The sequence below is a fragment of the Daldinia caldariorum genome (assembly GCF_022478825.1).
Source record: "Daldinia caldariorum strain CBS 122874 unplaced genomic scaffold F4812scaffold_16, whole genome shotgun sequence".
In the NCBI taxonomy this organism is placed as follows: Eukaryota; Fungi; Ascomycota; class Sordariomycetes; order Xylariales; family Hypoxylaceae; genus Daldinia; species Daldinia caldariorum.
Window position 1 is genome coordinate 311,601 of NW_025953052.1, and position 18,243 is coordinate 329,843.

Below are 18,243 nucleotides of genomic sequence, written 5' to 3' on the forward strand. Positions count from 1 at the left end.
TATGCTATAGCCAACCCGCCTGCCTAATTCAGGGGTTAACGCCGTAGTCTATCTGCAATATACGGGCTTCATTATTTAGTCTTTTAGCACGCCATATCACAATACCATGACAAGTGAACTTTACCTAGATAATTACCATAAAGTACATGGCCTTACCATGAGTAGGTACGCATATACCCTAGTCTCAGACCAGACGACTAGATGCTGTACTCTTGGTGTATTGGACTTCTATTCTTGGACTTACATCATAAACCTTATCAGTTAATTCTGAATGGATATGTATCTACTCTTAAAAGTTATCATAGATTCGAGACTCTTTAAGTTACGTTGATTGATGGAGCTATACCCATCAACATTTTATTTAAAGCTGGCACAACGCCAAGAAATGAGGTACCTAAGGCAGATCTACCTGGCGAACAATGCCTAACATTCATATTATGCGACTGGTTAGCTCCAGGACTTTGTTCTGCATAGGCTAACTTATGAGGTGACAAGTTGGTAACCATAGGTAGTGATTGGGGAAGTTGTGATATATTTTCGATTGTCCTGCCATACCATCATAGCACAAGCGAATTCTGTAAGTGGTTCTGATTACGGACGTATTGCGCGAACGTTGATTCACTTGCTTGGGTAGTCATTATCATACTCAATAATTAGGAACGTTGGCAGTATGCTATTATGAGTTTTGAAGTAAGAGCAGAGCGTTATTTCCGCTGTGAAACTAGAAGACACTTACCTTAAGGTATCAACGGAGGAGCGATAGGAAGGGTGTAAAGTACCCCATCAGTGCCAAACCAAACCTGCGCGTCGCATTCATCCAAGACTTAGATATATCTAACATCAAAGAAAAAAAAGTTGAGAGTTGCGTTAGAGATCTGTTTGAAAAAGGTCATATTGTTTCGTAGCATGGTCCTAGTATTAAACCTATTTTCAGCTAAGTAAAAAGTATATATAGGCGCGCATGTATGATTGCGGAATTGAACTCTCCATGAAATAGAAGAATAATCGTTTTAAATTCCGGGGTAAATCATTAGTTACCTACCTCCTATATTTCAAAACAGAGGACAAAACGTATTGAAACTTTCAAGAACCCCAGATGAAAATAAAGCCCGACTACCATGTAAACGATCTTTGATCCTAGTGACGATCATTGCGTCTGTGACGGGCGTCGTTTCATCAAGTCAGCTTAACCCCGAGCGTACCGCATATTGACCCTCTCTGCGACCCTCAATCGACTGGATTGACTGCTTGATTTTTATAAGGGCTACCGATATTCTTGGCTTAGGCTTCGCGGCGCTAAGATAGACGCGCGGGTTCACCAAAAAAGGCTTGCAGGGAGTTCGCCATGAAACTCGACAGGAACTTTTCATTTTAAAATAGGGAGTTCGTTATCGCCTCCTTGACGAGCCCCCTTCTCTATAACGCCGAAAAGTCCGTATGTAATAGTAAGCTCACAATGCAGCGCTTAGTAGGTACTTATACCGCTCTGTGCCTAAGGAGGAGGCCATACGATGTTGTTGCTCTCACCATCTGTCTCGACATCGCCGGTCAGGTCTTGGGCAGTTTCTTGACATTCGCTTCTTTTTTTCCTATTCAATTCTTTACTCATTCCTGCAGCGCAGGTTGTTTTATTTCCATCTTGCTTGAAATCTTTTAGGTATAGTTGCAGGACCTGTTTTTATTCGTTTTGGTTCTTCGGAAAGATTAAGGTATTGCTGGTTAACGACATCATGTATTCTCTTATCATCGCCTTTCTTTACATGCGGTGTGTAACTACGTCGCCTATCGCGTCTCGAGGCTTGTTTCGAAAGATAGTAACTGAACTCAACAAGGAGGCCTTTGAAGAGGCCCAGCAGCTAGACGGCACGGCGACTAGGGCGATCTCGGGGACGAAGATACGAGTAAGACAGCATTCCGATGGTAAATGGCATCTTGTATTGACGGCATGTACTATAGACTTCCGATGGGCGATGCTTATTTGTTGACGAGCTATCGGGAGATTTCCGGGCAAACCTCACTCCGATACAAGTGGCCGAATGTGGCGCAACTGACGGACAGGAATGGGATATTATTACCGCAGGGAAACATAATAACGCTGAAAACTCCATGTTGGTGGTTAGCACGTTGGTACGTGCCTTGAAAATTTTTTTTTTTTTTTTTTTAAAAAAAAACATCCTACTTACCATATCACCAGGATATCTAAGATATTTACTAATCAATCTCCAGACCAATGCTTGTTTTAACTTTGATCCACGACGTGCAGCTGGTGACCAAGTCATCCTCTTTAGTTGTGGTGGGAGGGCGGACGGTGGTGGCGAAGTCACGGATTCCCAACTCTTCCCTTTCGACGGTAGCGATGGGCCTCTGACATTTTCGCCCAAAAATGACCAACAGTCCTGCTTCACCGTCAAGGGCGATGCCGTCGATGTTGCTCCCTGTGTCGCTGGAAGTTCCGACCAGACGTTTACGTTTGATGATGCACCTGCATCCGTTAGCAGTATATCAAGCGGAACGGAAGTCTCACCTACATCGACTAACCCGCAAGTGAGTACCACGTCTACATTTGATTCGACTACAACGACGGCTATTACGACGGTAATTGCGACAACGACTCCAGTCTCGGATGTTACTTCTTCGCAGGTTGTATCGACGAATTCAGGCGCTGGAGGAATCCCGAACCCCACGCAGGCTGTTCCAGTATCTCGTGCCGGTGGCGTGTTACAACCCACCGCCGTCGCGGAGGCCCATCAGCGGGATGATACGGCGACGCGGGCTTTCACCTCGGTCAGCATAAAGGCGCCGAATGGGCAGTGCCTCTTCATCGACCCAACTGCCGGCGACTTTCGCGAGAACCTTATTCCCGTATCGTTGGTAGAGTGCGGCGGGACGCCTAACGAAAAGTTTGACCTTATCACGGCTGGAAAGCACAATAACGCCCAAGACTCAGCCTTGATAGTGAGCAGCTTGGTAAGCTAGACTCGGTCTTGCCATTCATGCTTGTTAATCAGTACTGATATTGGTCTAGACGAACGGTTGTATTAGCTTTGACGGACGACGCCCGGCCGGCGATACGGTAACAATCTTCTCATGTGGGGGGCGAGCTGCTGGAGGTCTGTTTTTTACTCTTCTATTTCGACTCTACAATATTTTCTGATGCTAATACTTACCTAGAGGGCGAAACCAACAATGGCCAGTTGGTGCCGTTCACTGGCGAAACGAGTCTAGTCTTCGCGCCAGAGAGCGAACGAAATGCAACGTGTATCGTGCCGGGTGATGGTAGGCTTGATTCTGCCCCTTGCGCTGGCGATGGCTCTCAAGTCTTTACAATTCTGCTGTAAAGGGGGGTATAGCAACAATATTATCAAGAACCCTTGCACCTTGTACCCTTGCATTGAAAGTTCCTGATTCATCAAAGAAAGCTATATGATCTGATCAATTTGTGATGTGTAAACTCGCGCTACTAAAACTGTTTCCAAGTCCTGCATTTCGCTGGTCTCGATATCTTGAGAGCTATTAACATACCCGTTAATGCTTGCTATATCCATTTCGATACGGATCGGCACATCCATCAACGGCGATGGGTTGTCTCAAACGGACTTTCTTTGACTAGCCATTCCTCCACCGTCAGCAATTCTGGATGATCCTTGCGCCGAGCAGTGACATCTGCCTTATAGCCATCACTTGCGAACCATCCAATCATAAGGCCCATCTCCGTGACCATGTATGTCAATGCGCTCCCGAAGAACCAGTAGCTCACCGGCACGGGGAACCCTGTCGCCTTGGCAAATGAGGCATTAAGCTGTTCCCATGATAGCTCGTCGCCTGCGAGTCCAATAGCCCTCCGATTCCACCGCTCCGGGTCAGCAAACGCCTTGGCGGCGAAGGCGCCAATATCCGACGTGGCGATCCATTGCATACGTTTGTTCCCCAAGTGATTATGGAGCGCAGCCATGAAAACCTTGGTTGGGAAACCGGGTGCTAGATTATCCATGAAAGCTACCGGACGCAGAATTGTCCAACCCATATTTACGCCCGCCTTTCCCGGCCCGGTGACGTCTCGGAGGTGCCGCTCAATATGGTGCTTGCTCTGGAAGTGTGGTATAGGAGTTGGATTATCCCACGACTCTTCATCGCCGCCACGCTCGACACTGCTGTAAACGAAGTGCTTGACGCCGGCTTTAATAGATTCATCAATGAGGGACTTGCCCTGCCTAACTTCGCTCTCAACAGTCACCCCCTTTCCCATGGATATCTGGACCGAATAGACACCCCAGATAGGTTGGGGGTGTATTTTTCGAGCCTCTTGGAATAAGCTGGGCACATCATCAAGATTACCCTGCACGAGCTTGATAGAAGGAGATTTATGGGCGAGATTCTTGGCGCTGATGCTGTCGATGTCGCGTGTGATAGCGAGTATCGTGAATTTACTGGTAACCTGGTTTAGAAGTGCATTTATCACTGCACCCCCCTGCTTTCCTGTGGCACCAGTGATGAGAAGGACTTTGGTCATGTTGGGCTATTGGTTAGATCTGATCGACGATGTGTTAGTAGTGCGGCAGTTATGCGGAGGAGGTCAGCAGCCACGGCGTGGGACTATGTAGATCGTCAAATAGAATCGCGTTCACCATACGTCCGCATATCAGAGTTTAGTCTAGCTAACCCCCCCTTTTCGGTCTACGTATCTAAGCAAAAGATAACAGTAATGATGATGGTGGTGATGATGTCGCATCAAAACTTTCTCGGTGCCCGAAGCTGTCAGTGTCCGCTTCCAAACCTACGCGGAACGTTTCGTGTCATAGAACATGGCACAGTCCCTTCTTTGGGGACTTGCGAAAAGACTGAAGGATTTATTTAGGTCCCTCCCGTCCGAGGTATTGCATGCCATGCCAGGCCAGCCTCGCTTGACGAACAAAGCTGTCAACTATCACCTAGACTTATACTACGTTTAGAGAATACACATTCTCGGTCATCATCATGGACGAGGCGTGGACTCGGCGGCGCAACACCGTGAATACACTTCTAGACGGCTATGGGAGTCTCTCAGTTCCTCAACTACTCCAATCAACGACTCCCGACTTCCACCATCAGGTGCTACCAGAAAGCCTAGGTATGGCATCACGGAATAGAGATGCGTTCGCCCAGCACGCGGCGGGAATCTTCAACGTGTTCGACGAGTTTAAGATGATCCCGAAGTCTATTGTCGACGACGGACCAGCAAACATGACGGTGGTGCACGCACGAATGCAAGGAATACTCAAGGGGGGAGCCGGGGAGTGGATAAACGAGTGCGTTATGATGATCCAGCTATCCCCCGACGGGACTCAGGTTTCCAGGGTCACGGAGTTTGTAGACAGCGCAAAGGCTTTGGAGATGGCCAGGAAACACTCACCCGAAAACTTTGACGTGAACTACTCAAAGCTTAATGGTCCGATGAAGACACAGAAGGGGGCAAGAGACGAAACAACAGGGTCTAAGTCGGTGAAGCTACTATTTGGGCTGGGACTAGGACAGATTGTCACGGTAATAGTTTTGCTGTATCTGGGTCGGGGGGGACATCCTTTGAGTTTCTAAGGGAGGTTTGAGTCAACTTTATTCAGTATAGTTGGTATTAGCTCTTCCGTTCTTGTATTGTTCGCAAAGTCTCGGTACAATCTTTATGCGCGTTTGAGTTCTGTCAAAATATCTAAGTTACCGTCGCCGAAATTCTATCCCCGTCTTACATGTGAGCCTTACATGTGAGTCTTCTTGCTTTGAGGCATAATCAATGGTGGTTGTTTCTGTAGCTATTATGGATTTCTGTGCCTATCATGAATGCGCCTATACAAGTGAGTCGTAATAATGACCATAAAGAGGACGCATAGGGCACTTTCAATTACAATGCTTTAATTAACAGTACAGTACATGTATATTATAGGCACCTCTCAGACCTACATCACTGAGCCAAAAGGAAATTGTTAGCACAATTGATATTACAATCTACTGACCCATGAGTGGTACACTCATAGTACCTCGCATGGTTACATACACAAATATCACACAAGACTACAAGATGGTGGTATGGCATGATAGAATTGTTGTATTGAATGTCCCTCTAACAATATCTAATGGTTTCCCTTCCTCGCCCTCACTATAGCCTCAAAGCTCTAGCAGCTTTTTTTGCCTTCAATAACATGTAGTATAGGGGGAGAGCCCCTAACAATCTGAGTCAGAAGAAAGTATAGGAGAAAGGCCTACTGCGAGTTACGCGTAAGTTGCGCAGCATGTACCAGCACTAGGCATCCGGTCCCATAAGAGGTTCCTAAACGTCACGAAACTGGAGAGCACCCCTCATCTTCTTCTAATACTTTAGTTTGGCCTTAGAAGTTGGAAGAGAGCCAGCGACCCGGCAACAACCGGGGTGATGAGGCGCACGGTGTTGAACTTAATCCATTTCCGAGCGTAGCTCTCGGCCTGCTTAGGGTCAACCTTGCCCTTGTTCTCACGCAGCGCATCGATCTTTTGGTTGATGGGCTGCATGTTGGCCGCGGAATGGACGACCGTGATGAGGTGGCACAACGCCGAGACGGCGTATGGCCGCCAATCACCAAGCCTGCCATTCGGCCCCTGAGACGAGGCTACCCATGACGTATAGGCGTAGCCGAAGATGCCCAAGGTGCTGATGGGCCTGAAGAATTGATTACCCACGACCCAGAATACGGGCCACTGACGACCAAGCAATCGAGCGCGAGCTGGATGCTCAGGCGACGACGGCGGTGGGAAGTCGACCAGCAAGGCGGGAACACCCATGAATGACTGGGTAATAGCATTTCCTATAAAGCCCCAAAAGGTTAGCATTAATCTGCTAATGTGGCCATTGATGACACCAGATTGTCGACTTTTTTTTTCTGTTGGTGGCTATCTTTTACTTACCGAAGAGGATGAAGGAAAATGCGATGGTAGTTCCGAGAACAGCTTCAGGGGATACAGCCATGGTTGATGATTGTGTTAAGGTTGCTAGGTTGGGATCGACTTGATTTGTAGAGGGTGATGATGACGTTTAGTGACGACCTTCAGTCAACCGTCGTCGGATTGACAATAGAATATATATGTCAGATATTTTATGTCGTCCTCCGTGCCGAGAGGATGCTATCTTCAATGTTTATTTTCGGGGCGGGACATTGCAAGTCGGAGCTTGTTGTTTAACATTCGATCCGATCAATCCGCCTAGGTGGCATGACATGATGATGAAACATCTTTCGACGGAGTCAGATTCAAGGATCAGATCTACGGGACAGATATTGGGGAAGCCTTTTAGGGAATCATGTGTCGAAGTGTCTTTGTGTGGCCTCAGCGCCCAGATGCTAATTGACGAAAGGACTATAAAAGGCGTTAAGACCTATTAAAAAAGAAAAGGGGGGGGGAGGGAACAAGGGGAAACCACACGGGGGAAACAACGGAGGCACACGGTGCTTACGGTTACACACACAAGACCTTAGTATTGAATCGGTGCCGAAAAGCTTAAAATCCTATTTACCTAAGAGGTACCTACCTGTAAGTGGTACAAAAGCCCTACAAACCTTAACAAACTTCACAGGTGCATCCAGTCACCGAAGCTTGCGTTGGTCGACACGTCAATTTCTGACGATGTATGGCAGCCACTAAGTACCTATGTACCTAGTATGTACGAATTCCCAATGTAACCTCGTTACCTTCACCTGCTTTGCTTCAGCGAGCCCAAACAAAATATCGGACGTAGAAGTGGCCGTAGCTCCGTCCGTTCGTCCTTTATAGGTAAGACTTTTTCTAAGGACCAACAACACGGAGATTTATAACCGAATTCAGTTGGGTTTTCCAATCCCTATGACCATTTACTATATATCGCCGGTTATAACTTACTCCTAAATACGCATTTCTGCTAAAGCCATGCGAAGGTTTAATAGGTAACACTAATGCACTTATTTTACGTTGACTATTTTTATATTTCGCAGCTCAAGGAATTGTAGTCTCCGACATTGTATGCAAGGCTTCCCCCCCTTTTTTTTTCTTCTAAGGTATGTTTTTGTTTAACAAATATTCATCTTTACGTACGTAAGAATTATTACGAATGTAAAAATTTAAAAATTGATTAACAGAAGTTCTCAAAGAAAAAGTTTCGTAAAATGCTATAGGTACGTTGAATGTTAGGCCATAAAAATATAACTTATAAGTTATAACCTCCTATAACCTCATTTATATTGCAAGTAGGCGGTACCTCAAGTATTTCGGGCTAAATACTGGAATACACTCTGAAATGTTTTAAGTTATAACGACCGTAGGTCCAGCCATCTAAAAATTCCCAACGTCCAGCTTGAACCCTTACTTATCTGGTGCAATCTATACCAATTCATACAACTTCAACGTCGCCGTCAATGTGTCACATAACTTATACAGCTTCTATCTTTCGGTTCTTCTCATCCGCAGCTCTGAGGAACTCTTCCTTTTCTCGTCGGCACTCCGCATCAGATTCGGCCCATAGCCTGATAGCCTCCTCCTTCCGAGCCTCACTCCTAGGTTCGAACGCCATCTGGAAAGAATCCGGCTTGATAATCAGTAAAGAATTCGACTTGTTAGTAGCCACTGGTATATCCTCCTGTGTGACTGGATCCTTCTTTCGTTTAAGGTTGAAACACCAAGCAAGTGCGCCGCAAGCAACAATGAGTTCGTCCTGGGTGAGCGACTGTCCTAGACATTGACGCTGTCCCCAACCAAATGACGACAGGCCCTTAATGGTCGGGTACGCGCTGAGCGGTTCCTGGTAAGTCGGCCATCCCGGTTCTAACCAACGTTCGGGCCGGAAGTTATCAGGATCGGGATACTTTTCAGGGTCTCGAAGGAATGCCCTGCACAGCTTTTAGCATTTTGACACTAGAGGCATTAAAAGGATTTAAAAGGTTTCACAAACCAGTCTAGTGGGAGGATCCTCGTTCCTTTAGCGAGGAAGTAGCCTCGGAATTCATCATCAGCCTCCATCTCGTGTGCGACTCCTGATAGTAGTACGTTAGTCGCTATGCTAAACTTTTGCCTTGTGATGTCGGCTTACCTGTCGGCACGTTTGGCCTCCATCGCATGGTCTCTTTAATACAAGCCCGGAGAATTGGAAGCTTGGGCACATCGTCAAGAGTCGGCATACGCCCTTCGCAAGCCTCGTCAATTTCTTTCTGTACGGTCGCCTGCCACTTTGGGTGGTGTATCATCGACACTAAATAGTACGATAAAGGACCGACTACGGTGAAGATGCCAACAAGAGCCATCATTCCTATGACGGAGGAAGCTTCACGGTCACCAGAGATATTTGAGCGCTTCTCTCCTCTTTCTAGATATTGCCTGGTGAAGCAAGGTCTCTGTCGACCCTGTTCGAGGTTTTTGCGCGTGGTCACTATACGTTCCATCCACCACGCCTGCTGTTCGTCGTGTCGTTTGTGCTCGGCAATCTTCCACGGGTTTATCATTGTGGGCAGATGCCACAAGGGGGTTATAACGTTAGTAATGGGTCCCGCCGGCGACATCTGCGTCAAAAGACCCCATGCGCTCTTGGTGCAGGCTTCGCTAAGATTTATGTCGTCCCAGGCGAGTTGGCACATGATTTTCGATGACATATCTTCCAAGGAATACTCAAAGTCGTCAGGGTTCTCGATCAGCCGAGTGAGCCAGCGCTTAGCCTCATGGTACATGACACCATAGTAATGAGCGTTGGTCGCCTCGGTGAGGTAGGAATGGGTGAATTTACGTTGCCGAGACCAATATTCTAAGCCACATCTTAGCAAAGAGGTTTTTTTGTTCAATGTGTTTAGATTACTCACGGTTCTTTCCCATAAGGGGGAGATACTCCATCGATCCGAATGTACTCTTCGAGTCGAATAAGGACCTTACCATGGGTCTATCCGAGTTGTATTTCGCGCGCTTCACTAAGAGCTCCTCGGCTATCCTCTCCTTCGTGACGACCAAAAACTTTGCCCCGAGCATCTCCGTGAAGTAGAAGCCATCCGTGCCGGCATACTGGTCGGCCCATTCCTTAAACTTCAACCACATAAACTGGATCGGGAGATCATGAATGCGACCAATGTACGGTAGCAATGTAGGTCCGGGTATCTTGCGCGGATGATTGATCTCTCGGAACAACCTAACCAAGTGGAATACCACCGCGCCGACGAGGGCGAGGCAGAGCGCTGTCGGCGTAAACAGTTGCATGATCAACCGCTCTATAGAAACAAGGTGTCGGTCGTATGTGCGAGTATAGCAGAAATGTAAACTGAGAAAGGACTGCGGGAACGGACTGACAAGAACGCTTTCCGGACCAGACGTATCGGTAGGGCTTTCACAAGATTTAAACTATGTAGTATAGCGCTAATCGGCCTAAGGATAAATCTACTTGTAGTATCTACCTTCGATGGGGTGGGATGGCAAAGAACCGTCGGGCGTCGAAGGACGATGCTGTGATGTATCAACTCTTAACCGGGTGTCCCCTTCTCAGGCTTACATCAAAGTATGACCGGGCATTAGCTACCATCGTATCTAGTTATGCATATGGAATTATGCTTTTTAAAGTTTACATTTTTCTGGAAATAAGGTACTTCCAAGAATAGCTTCGAGGGCTTGAGGTCCGAAACATTCCATACAAGATAGCCAAGGATCTTCAAGGGCTCATTGCCCGATTTCGTCGTGGCAACAATGAGATCGCAGGGAGAAAATCAATAGGCCGGGAAGCCACTTGCATATGTCGTAGAATATCACTCAAAATAGTCAAGTCCGGTCAAAAAAAGTCCGGACAGCAGGTAGGCATCCGTTGATAGGTGGTAAGAGAAGATTGGCACATGGTACCGCGTGACGGGATTAAGTCATGATGGTGATAGTTACGATTATGGTACTTTTCTAGGTATATGCAGTTTTATATATCATTACGAGATGGCAATAGAAGCATATCAGGGGCTATGAGGCTGAGTATTTCTTAATATATACCTAAATATTGAAACCATATAGAGACAGAGGCGCTGGTGTTTACCCACTAGTTTATGCGCAAGTGAAAACATTTACTGTGTTTATTATGTTTGAGCTATGCTGCCGGGATTTGAATAGCAATCGCATTGTACCATACGATACATCGGCGTGGGCTATGTATGTACGGCTCGCGTACACATAGCTAAATCATCGAGTCTGCATACCTTCCCGCATAAGGCATATGGCATACATCGCAGGTGGGCATTCTTACATGCGTAGGCACATAAGTGTGCATGAAGTCACCAATCTATCATATGTAAATGGTCCATAGGGTTGATGGAGGGTAGATAGAGGGTAGGCGGGTGACTGTTAGAGATGAGTAGGTAGCCCAATCAAGACTTTGTAACATAACTTAAAAGAGGTTGTTGATACGACTTAGCCCGTTCAAAGAAGAAGGAAAAAAAAAAAAGAAAAAGACGTTTTATGTTCCATCGCGGTGGGCGTACGTCGTGAAACCAGCCCGTCGGCGGCTCGCCACTATTCAATTCCACATAAGGTCCGTCTATCCTAAGTCTAATATGTGTGCACAGATCTCCCTTAACCCGATGATCGAAATGAAACTAACTTGGCGGTCTAAAAAAAAAACTATCTTCAGCCGCATGCGTCGGTATTGATTTTTCGATAGTCGTCCAATATATCCGTAAATGGTATCATGTTTACTTTTATAACTGTTACGAGTAGGTTGTTTTCTTAGGCTCAGTGCCGACAAGGATTTTAAACGCGTATACCGACGCGTAGGATATTAAGCATGTATGCTGTAAGTATGATTGTACTGACATATGCTGAAGTGAAAATGAGCCAATGGCGTGTCCCAGCACATTGCGTTTGGGTGGTCAGGAATACGCTTCGGGTCCGAGCAGGAATAAGAGGTCGGCACAAAGTAGGGCACATCAACCGCCGCGACGACTGCAGACTTTAAGTTAATGGCCGAGTGGCGTCAGAAGCGAAAGAAGAAAAGTATGCTGATGGCTTCATGGTAACACCCGTCGTTCCGTAGTGTACGACTACCTTTCTCGATATTTTTTATATAATATATATATATTATATTCTCGATAGCGTAGCATCGTCGCTGGAAAGGAAAAAGTGGCCAAGAAGCAGTTGGCTCCGAGGGCACAGTTGTTGTCCACTTCATTCGACCATACACTCTTCTCTTTCCGAGCATCCAAGCACCCAAGCATCAAGCATCAGCGGGTATATAAGTTTAAGAGCTTAAGATTTCTCACGAGTTCAAGAGCCTCAAGCCAAGCATTTCACACAAAAATGGGTTCCCTTCATAATAGCGACTGTAGACCGGTAGGATCTTATCCGCCGTCGGGTATCGATGTTTTAATTGTTGGAACCGGGCTAGCGGGACTCACGGCGTCCATTGAATGCACGCGCAAGGGACACAACGTGCGCATTATTGAGCGCCATGATGACATTAATACCGCAGGTATGTGGCTGAAGATAGACACCACCATTACCCCCTCCCCCTGCAATACACTAGGTACACTATGCTGAGACTGTGACTTTGTGTTTTTTTTTCGGCCCGGTCCAGGCGATATGTACTTCATGGGCCACAGCGCTACCAAGTTCTTCCGTCACTGGCCTGAGTTATCGAAAGAGTATGATCTCATCTCTATGAACAATGCGTGGATCGAGACCTTCAAGCATGGCGGCGAACGGATGATAACGCCACTGAAGGTAGCCGACCGCTTGCGGCAGGCTGGTATGGATCCGAACACTCCCCCTGGAGCTTTTCAGATGCGGCCGCTCATCTACCGGATGTACCTGAATGAAGTCCAAAGGCAAGGGATTCAAATCCAATTCGGCCAGCGCGTGGTTGACTACTATGAGGACCAAGAGCGCCAGAAGGCTGGCGTCATAACTGACAAAGGCGACTGGTTCGAAGCCGACGTCGTGATTGCGGCGGACGGTGTAGGTTCCAAGGCCCAACAGCTGGTAGGTGGACAAGTCAGGGCGATGAGCGCAGGTAGAGCCATGTGGCGAGCAGCTTTCCCAACATACCACTTAGATAAGAACCCCAAGCTCAAAGAATTCTTGAAGATGGGTGGACCAAATAACGACGAGCCAATGGTTAGGACATGGCTTGGGTATGTGGCGCTTCTACTATGTGTTATTCCCATACAGGGCGTTGCTTGGCTAATAACTGCGATCCCGCTAGTCCCGGAACGTACGCCATGGTCCTGATTCGTCGGGAGACATGCGTGTGGATTATGAACCACGATGTAGGTGATGCATAGCCAATGCTCAGCTCGGCGCCATGCTGATCAGGTACAGATCACCGGCTCTGAGGAGGAAAGCTGGACTCACACTGTCGAATCAGACGATGTGTTAAACAACATCGATAAAGGGCTAGGCGAAGCCACTTGGGATCCTAGGATTAAAGAGCTTGTCAAGCTGATGCCACCCAAGACCATCGTCAACTTCGAATTATTTTGGCGCAATCCTCGGCCAACTTGGACTTCGCCCGGAGCTCGCGTTGTTGTAATTGGCGATGCTGCACATTCTTTCCTGCCCGCGTCGGGCAACGGCGCTACGCAGGCTATCGAGGATGCCGTCTCCTTGGCCTCTTGCCTCCAGATTGGAGGGAAGCAGAACGTACCAGAGGCCGTAAGCACGCATGTGCGTCTCCGCTTCATCCGGTGTTCCTGCGCGCAGAAGATGGGATTCACCAATGCTGAACTTCTCCAACACACCGACTGGGAGAAAGTCAAGGTCAACCCGAAGCTAGCGCAGCCTAAGCTGCCAAGATGGATTTGGAAGCACGATCCCGAAGAATACGCATACGAAAATTACGAGAAGATGGCCGAAACTATCAGACAGGGAATTCCATTCGATCAGGTCGACACAGTGCCGCCGAACTATCCGCCCGGATATAAGTACGAACCGTGGAACATCGATGACATGCAAAAGGATGTAGACAGCTCTACCGTCTACATGGGATCTGGAGACTGGGATTAATAGAAAGGTAGTAGAAAGGCTCTTGGCGTGATGTTTAACCTAGTTCCTCTTTTTTCCTAGCCGATGGAATGGTCTAGAACGAACTTCTTTGCTTCTTCGTTACATTGTACTTTATATATATGGTCTTGCTTTTTTCTATATTATACCTGAATAGAAACATCAATTCCTCGAGTTGACATCGTTCTACCTTTTGGTAGTGTAGCGGTTTGATGGCGATCTTCCGAACCCTTACACTACCTAGCGACGGGCTCCTGATACATTCAAGGCAGGTATACAGAAGGGAAGCAGGCTAGCATTTCATGAATGATTTACCTTTATCAATCTCACAATTAGTAAAAATGGCAGACCCAGCCTTCTTACTTGCCTTTAGTTGTCTACTTGGTTAATAAGTCGCTATGGTAGCCTGACCCTCCCTTTTTCGCCTTCAACTTCATTTTCATCATCTAATTTTCCCCTCCAGCCAGGGACCCTAGGGGAAGAGAACAAGGAAACAAGGATCGTAGCGCAGAGGATGAACCACGGTGGCAGAAGAAGCCTTCGCCCGAGCTGAGACCGGTGGTAGTTATCTGCTACACATATACTGAATAGAACGCAGTTCCAGATTCAAGCTCGCCATGCCACAACTCCAACTCTCAAAGCCCAGCCACATAAAACCATACGGGTGGTATTTGGTAGGGGAGGCTGTTTTGTGCAAGGAATACGGACTTAAGCGTCTGGTCACGGCGTGTTCAATACAGTTATAGATGAGGGCCGTAGTTGTGAGAGTGAAAGCTGGGACAGAAAGGACAACAGGAGCTCAGTGCTTCCAAGAGTTCTTTTCTCATTACATGCATGTTAGCCCAGATGTTTACCTATATGTACCTAGGTAGGTACCGGCGTGCTACGAAAGGGGGGGATAGCTGGCCGCGATCTCGACGAGCAGTAAGTCAACCAAATTGCGGCACAAGTATGCTAGATACCTGTATTTAGTTACTTGCTGCCCCTATCTAACACAGCCACCAATTTTCATATTGGCTCTCCAGCGCCAGTAGGTCTCAAACAACCAAATAAGAACGACGGGCTCCTGCATTTTACAGTGAGCTGGAACTGCAGCGTAGGATTTAGGCAGCAACATTTCAGCAAGAAAGTTGGCAAGTAATGATTTGATTTGCTATTTACGGGGACTCGTAATTACAAGGGTCCTAGAAGTGTCTTCGCTTAGTTGCAGTAGGTATACAAAGCCTTTTCTCTACGCGTTCTCTACTCCCGGTGCAGCAGCGGCAAGCAGCTTTCCAAAATCAGGGGTACCCAATCCTGTAACAGGATCCCATCCGGCGGTAGCATTCCATCTCGCGCCGCTCCTGAATGCAGAGTTACCCGAACAGCCAACTCCGGAGCCAGATGTAATATCTATCAAAGCGGCACTGTTGTTGTACAGCCACGGGTTGAGGAAACCTAGCGGCGGCTGACCTTGGCTCTTTCGAGCAGCGTTTAGGAGAGCTACTACGCCAGCGAAGACGGGGCTCGAAGCGCTCGTGCCTGATAGGAGTGCGGTCCTGCCCTTGTCGACGACCACAAATCGGCTGCCCTGAGCTGCAACGTCGGGAAACCCTCTGTTAGATGAGTTGAAGTACGCAGAATAGGTTGAGCCTATTGAATCTATGTAGGCATCGACAGCGTCTGCCTGCCATTCCGGCCGGGGGTGGAGCGTACTGAAACCGCCGCTGGAAAAGCTTACGCCCTGCTCAGGCCCGACGTTGTAAGTAGCGCCGACGGCTGTAACGTACGGACATGCTCCGGGGAATGTGGGCTGGAAGTAGGGTGCTTGGTCGGATTCTCTGATGCACGCGTCGCCTGGTCCAGAGTCACCGGATGAAAACAGCACGCTCACACCACGGGCACCGAGTTGCATAAAGAGATTGCATACCCTTAGTGCATACTCTGCCGGTACCGACTGCTCTTCCTCGCCGTACGAGGTAGAAAGCGTCTGAGGCAGAGCAGAGTCGTCCTGGTCGAGAAGGTAAGTCAGAAACTCCAAGTAGGGCTCGTTTGACGAGGGCCCGGGCTGGTCGTGGGTAGGCACAAGCGGTCTTTTGATAAGCTGTCAGCTACCTAGGTTCCAAGCTAGGTATTAGAAAGGATTAAAAACTCACCCGCGACCGCCAGTGCTATATTCAAGGATAGGAATAGGGTAGCTGGCGGCTAATATGTATTGCACATCAAGGTTTGCCTCCCCTACGTAAAAGGTTAGTTTTGGCCACTGTCAAATCGTCCGGTAGTTCCCGACACGGATCAAAACATACCACTATCGTCATTGCTGTTCTGTCCATTTTTGCCTCCGTTGACCAACTCGACGCTGAAATTCTGGCCCTTGGCTGCCGGTAAATACTGTGTCTCAAAGGACTGGAGATCCGAATAACGGGCGTATTCCTCCAAGTAAGAGCTGAAAGCAACTAGATTTCCTTCGGTCGGTGGGGTGTAATTGATATTGTACAACGACCTGATACAGGCGGGTGTAACTCTCGAAGGGTTACAGTCGGCGGCATCGGCTGCCACGGCTGCCTTCACGTCATCTTCCTCCTCAGGCTCGAGGGGCAGCATCTCAAAAATGGTTGACCTCTTCGCGCCGAGCTGGCCGAATCGAGTGGTTGGCTGGATGAGATCAATGTTCTCCACAAGCTCGTCAGGAATGCTGTACGACAGTGTCCGCAGCTTGGGACTGCCGCCCTTCTCGTATTGGTACCAGGCGAAGTTCGCGTCAAGAAGGTCGTTCGCAGTCTTCACGTCCGTCATGAAGGTGATCCAATCGTTGTTCACCGTGGACTTGACGCCGCTGCTGGCCAACCAACCGGAAACGGAAGAGACAGCACTCGCCTTCGGCGCTGTGTAAGCCCGAACTTCGTTGCGCGACAAGTGCTTGCCGTACTTGGGATTTCCCGGCGTAGAAATCTCGAGGACGGCCCGTTCTAGCGCGGCCGCATGCTGCTGCTTGAGACCAACGCGCAAGGTGACAGGCTCATCAGGAGAGGCCTGACGAACTTCTGTCCAGCCCTTAGGGACAGCGGCGACACTGTCCATCACCTTGGCCGTCGCGGCCGAGGCGAAGAGGACGAAAAGGGAGCGCATGATGGTGGCTTTTCCCTTTCGCGGGGCTTTACACACGGGGGGGGAGTCCTTTTTTGCTTCTTGTTGCCTGTTTATTTTTCTTCCCTCCCTCGCCAAGAAAACTGAAGGCGAAGAACAAACGAGATGGATGTCCTGGATCACTCCGTGAGAGGAGAGGGGAGTTTCGAGCAAATTAATATATAAACATCAAGGTAGTAGTAAGTAAATAAATCTTTACATATTGCAATTGCGTGCTACGCTATGATGCTACGGTGACATGGGTTAAGACGTCAAGGTACCTCCCACTGTCTCTCACTGTTTACCACTGGGTTCGCAATTTTGAGGTCCCGGCCACTTAAGTTGTATCGACTTGCCGAGTCCGGGGTGATCTCCCGCCCATCCTCCGCGAATACCACTCCGCCTAGGCCGGATCCGGCAGGAGGGTGGTATCTCAGTTATGCGCCTGTCTGTGATAGCCTGATAAGGGTCTCATGGAATGAGAGATCGGATCTCGTCCAAGGTGTAGGGTAGTACATATCAGAGCAATACCCCTTCGGAATGTATGCAGTTTTGAGAGGGCGGGTAGAGTCTAGGTACCAGAAAAAAAACAAAAAAAAACATGTTGAGCCTGTGGTGCTACCGGCCGACCTAGACCCTATAATATACAAGGAATGCTTGCTCCGCTTCGTATTCATTACTAGGCTTAAGGAGATAAGTCCCAGTACTGAGTGGAGAAGGAGATGGTATAAGAGTTACACTTTTACATAACAGCTTCTTATTTTCACCTTGTTATCATGCTATTCATCCTGGTGGCCCTTCTGGCACTTATAGATTCCACTCTGAATACGCGATACGTGGAGTACTAGGTTAGGGTATGCATAGTTACATCTATCTATGTGCTTTATACCTAGGTACCCAGGCAGGTACCTAGCTAAGGTAGGTAGATATGCTATTACCATAAAGGCTTCCCTATATTAAGCACTTGTTTAGGTGAATATAGAGTGGTTACCTTGTCACTGTTGCTTAACAGGTTTCCTTGCTCTACCATAACGAGGGATACTTTGATAACTACCAATTCTTCGACTCTACGAGTCAATCTCTCTACGATATGACATTATATATGTCGGGTATGATGAGAGCCTTCTTCTTCAAATCTTTTTGGGGGGGTCCTTTTGACTTCTT

General features: G+C 47.9%; 7 protein-coding genes across 7 annotated transcripts; 3 read left to right on the plus strand and 4 right to left on the minus strand.

The window, feature by feature from the left end:
• Positions 1–1,730: 1,730 nt before the first annotated feature.
• Positions 1,731–3,489, plus strand: F4812DRAFT_466578 (uncharacterized protein; the record flags this gene model as incomplete). The annotated part of the gene is made up of 5 exons (XM_047938559.1): positions 1,731–1,901; positions 1,957–2,127; positions 2,227–2,967; positions 3,026–3,110; positions 3,172–3,489. 5 exons carry the CDS (start codon positions 1,731–1,733, stop codon positions 3,336–3,338), a joined length of 1,335 nt encoding a protein of 444 aa, XP_047787439.1. The 3' UTR covers positions 3,339–3,489.
• F4812DRAFT_133251 (NAD(P)-binding protein) lies at positions 3,330–4,742 on the minus strand. Its single transcript, XM_047929559.1, has one exon. The coding sequence runs from the start codon at positions 4,508–4,510 to the stop codon at positions 3,569–3,571; it is 942 nt and encodes a 313-aa protein (XP_047787440.1). The 5' UTR covers positions 4,511–4,742; the 3' UTR covers positions 3,330–3,568.
• Positions 4,743–5,727, plus strand: F4812DRAFT_133166 (uncharacterized protein). The gene has a single exon (XM_047929558.1). It carries the CDS (start codon positions 4,975–4,977, stop codon positions 5,569–5,571), a length of 597 nt encoding a protein of 198 aa, XP_047787441.1. The 5' UTR covers positions 4,743–4,974; the 3' UTR covers positions 5,572–5,727.
• A 249-nt stretch (positions 5,728–5,976) lies between these two features.
• Positions 5,977–7,366, minus strand: F4812DRAFT_439685 (uncharacterized protein). The gene is made up of 2 exons (XM_047935087.1): positions 6,910–7,366; positions 5,977–6,809 (listed from the first exon to the last, which is right to left on the minus strand). The coding sequence occupies exons 1-2, from the start codon at positions 6,968–6,970 to the stop codon at positions 6,346–6,348; spliced, it is 525 nt and encodes a 174-aa protein (XP_047787442.1). The 5' UTR covers positions 6,971–7,366; the 3' UTR covers positions 5,977–6,345.
• A 762-nt stretch (positions 7,367–8,128) lies between these two features.
• On the minus strand, positions 8,129–10,325 carry F4812DRAFT_439686 (cytochrome P450). The gene is made up of 4 exons (XM_047935088.1): positions 9,819–10,325; positions 9,059–9,763; positions 8,921–9,002; positions 8,129–8,858 (listed from the first exon to the last, which is right to left on the minus strand). The coding sequence occupies exons 1-4, from the start codon at positions 10,204–10,206 to the stop codon at positions 8,402–8,404; spliced, it is 1,632 nt and encodes a 543-aa protein (XP_047787443.1). The 5' UTR covers positions 10,207–10,325; the 3' UTR covers positions 8,129–8,401.
• Positions 10,326–12,089: 1,764 nt separating this feature from the next.
• F4812DRAFT_133329 (FAD/NAD(P)-binding domain-containing protein) lies at positions 12,090–14,172 on the plus strand. Its single transcript, XM_047929560.1, has 4 exons — positions 12,090–12,445; positions 12,551–13,106; positions 13,178–13,241; positions 13,294–14,172. Exons 1-4 carry the CDS (start codon positions 12,274–12,276, stop codon positions 13,975–13,977), a joined length of 1,476 nt encoding a protein of 491 aa, XP_047787444.1. The 5' UTR covers positions 12,090–12,273; the 3' UTR covers positions 13,978–14,172.
• A 934-nt stretch (positions 14,173–15,106) lies between these two features.
• Positions 15,107–17,675, minus strand: F4812DRAFT_439699 (subtilisin-like protein). The gene is made up of 4 exons (XM_047935089.1): positions 17,360–17,675; positions 16,260–17,282; positions 16,110–16,191; positions 15,107–16,046 (listed from the first exon to the last, which is right to left on the minus strand). Exons 2-4 carry the CDS (start codon positions 17,080–17,082, stop codon positions 15,206–15,208), a joined length of 1,746 nt encoding a protein of 581 aa, XP_047787445.1. The 5' UTR covers positions 17,083–17,282; positions 17,360–17,675; the 3' UTR covers positions 15,107–15,205.
• Between the last annotated feature and the right edge of the window lie 568 nt (positions 17,676–18,243).

Bases quoted from the DNA above. Each gene is read 5' to 3' on its own strand.
- F4812DRAFT_133329 (XM_047929560.1), top strand. From the start codon at position 12,274: ATGGGTTCCCTTCATAATAGCGACTGTAGACCGGTAGGATCTTATCCG. The intron at 12,446-12,550 runs GTATGTGGCTGA...GGCCCGGTCCAG, and splicing joins TGATGACATTAATACCGCAG to GCGATATGTACTTCATGGGC. The intron at 13,242-13,293 runs GTAGGTGATGCA...GATCAGGTACAG, and splicing joins TGTGGATTATGAACCACGAT to ATCACCGGCTCTGAGGAGGA.
- F4812DRAFT_439686 (XM_047935088.1), bottom strand. From the start codon at position 10,206: ATGCAACTGTTTACGCCGACAGCGCTCTGCCTCGCCCTCGTCGGCGCG. The intron at 9,764-9,818 runs GTGAGTAATCTA...GATGTGGCTTAG, and splicing joins CCCCCTTATGGGAAAGAACC to AATATTGGTCTCGGCAACGT. The intron at 9,003-9,058 runs GTAAGCCGACAT...TACTACTATCAG, and splicing joins GAGGCCAAACGTGCCGACAG to GAGTCGCACACGAGATGGAG.
- F4812DRAFT_439685 (XM_047935087.1), bottom strand. From the start codon at position 6,970: ATGGCTGTATCCCCTGAAGCTGTTCTCGGAACTACCATCGCATTTTCC. The intron at 6,810-6,909 runs GTAAGTAAAAGA...GGGGCTTTATAG, and splicing joins ATTTTCCTTCATCCTCTTCG to GAAATGCTATTACCCAGTCA.
- F4812DRAFT_133251 (XM_047929559.1), bottom strand. From the start codon at position 4,510: ATGACCAAAGTCCTTCTCATCACTGGTGCCACAGGAAAGCAGGGGGGT.
- F4812DRAFT_133166 (XM_047929558.1), top strand. From the start codon at position 4,975: ATGGACGAGGCGTGGACTCGGCGGCGCAACACCGTGAATACACTTCTA.
- F4812DRAFT_439699 (XM_047935089.1), bottom strand. From the start codon at position 17,082: ATGCGCTCCCTTTTCGTCCTCTTCGCCTCGGCCGCGACGGCCAAGGTG. The intron at 16,192-16,259 runs GTATGTTTTGAT...CCTTTTACGTAG, and splicing joins GAACAGCAATGACGATAGTG to GGGAGGCAAACCTTGATGTG. The intron at 16,047-16,109 runs GTGAGTTTTTAA...GCTTATCAAAAG, and splicing joins TATAGCACTGGCGGTCGCGG to ACCGCTTGTGCCTACCCACG.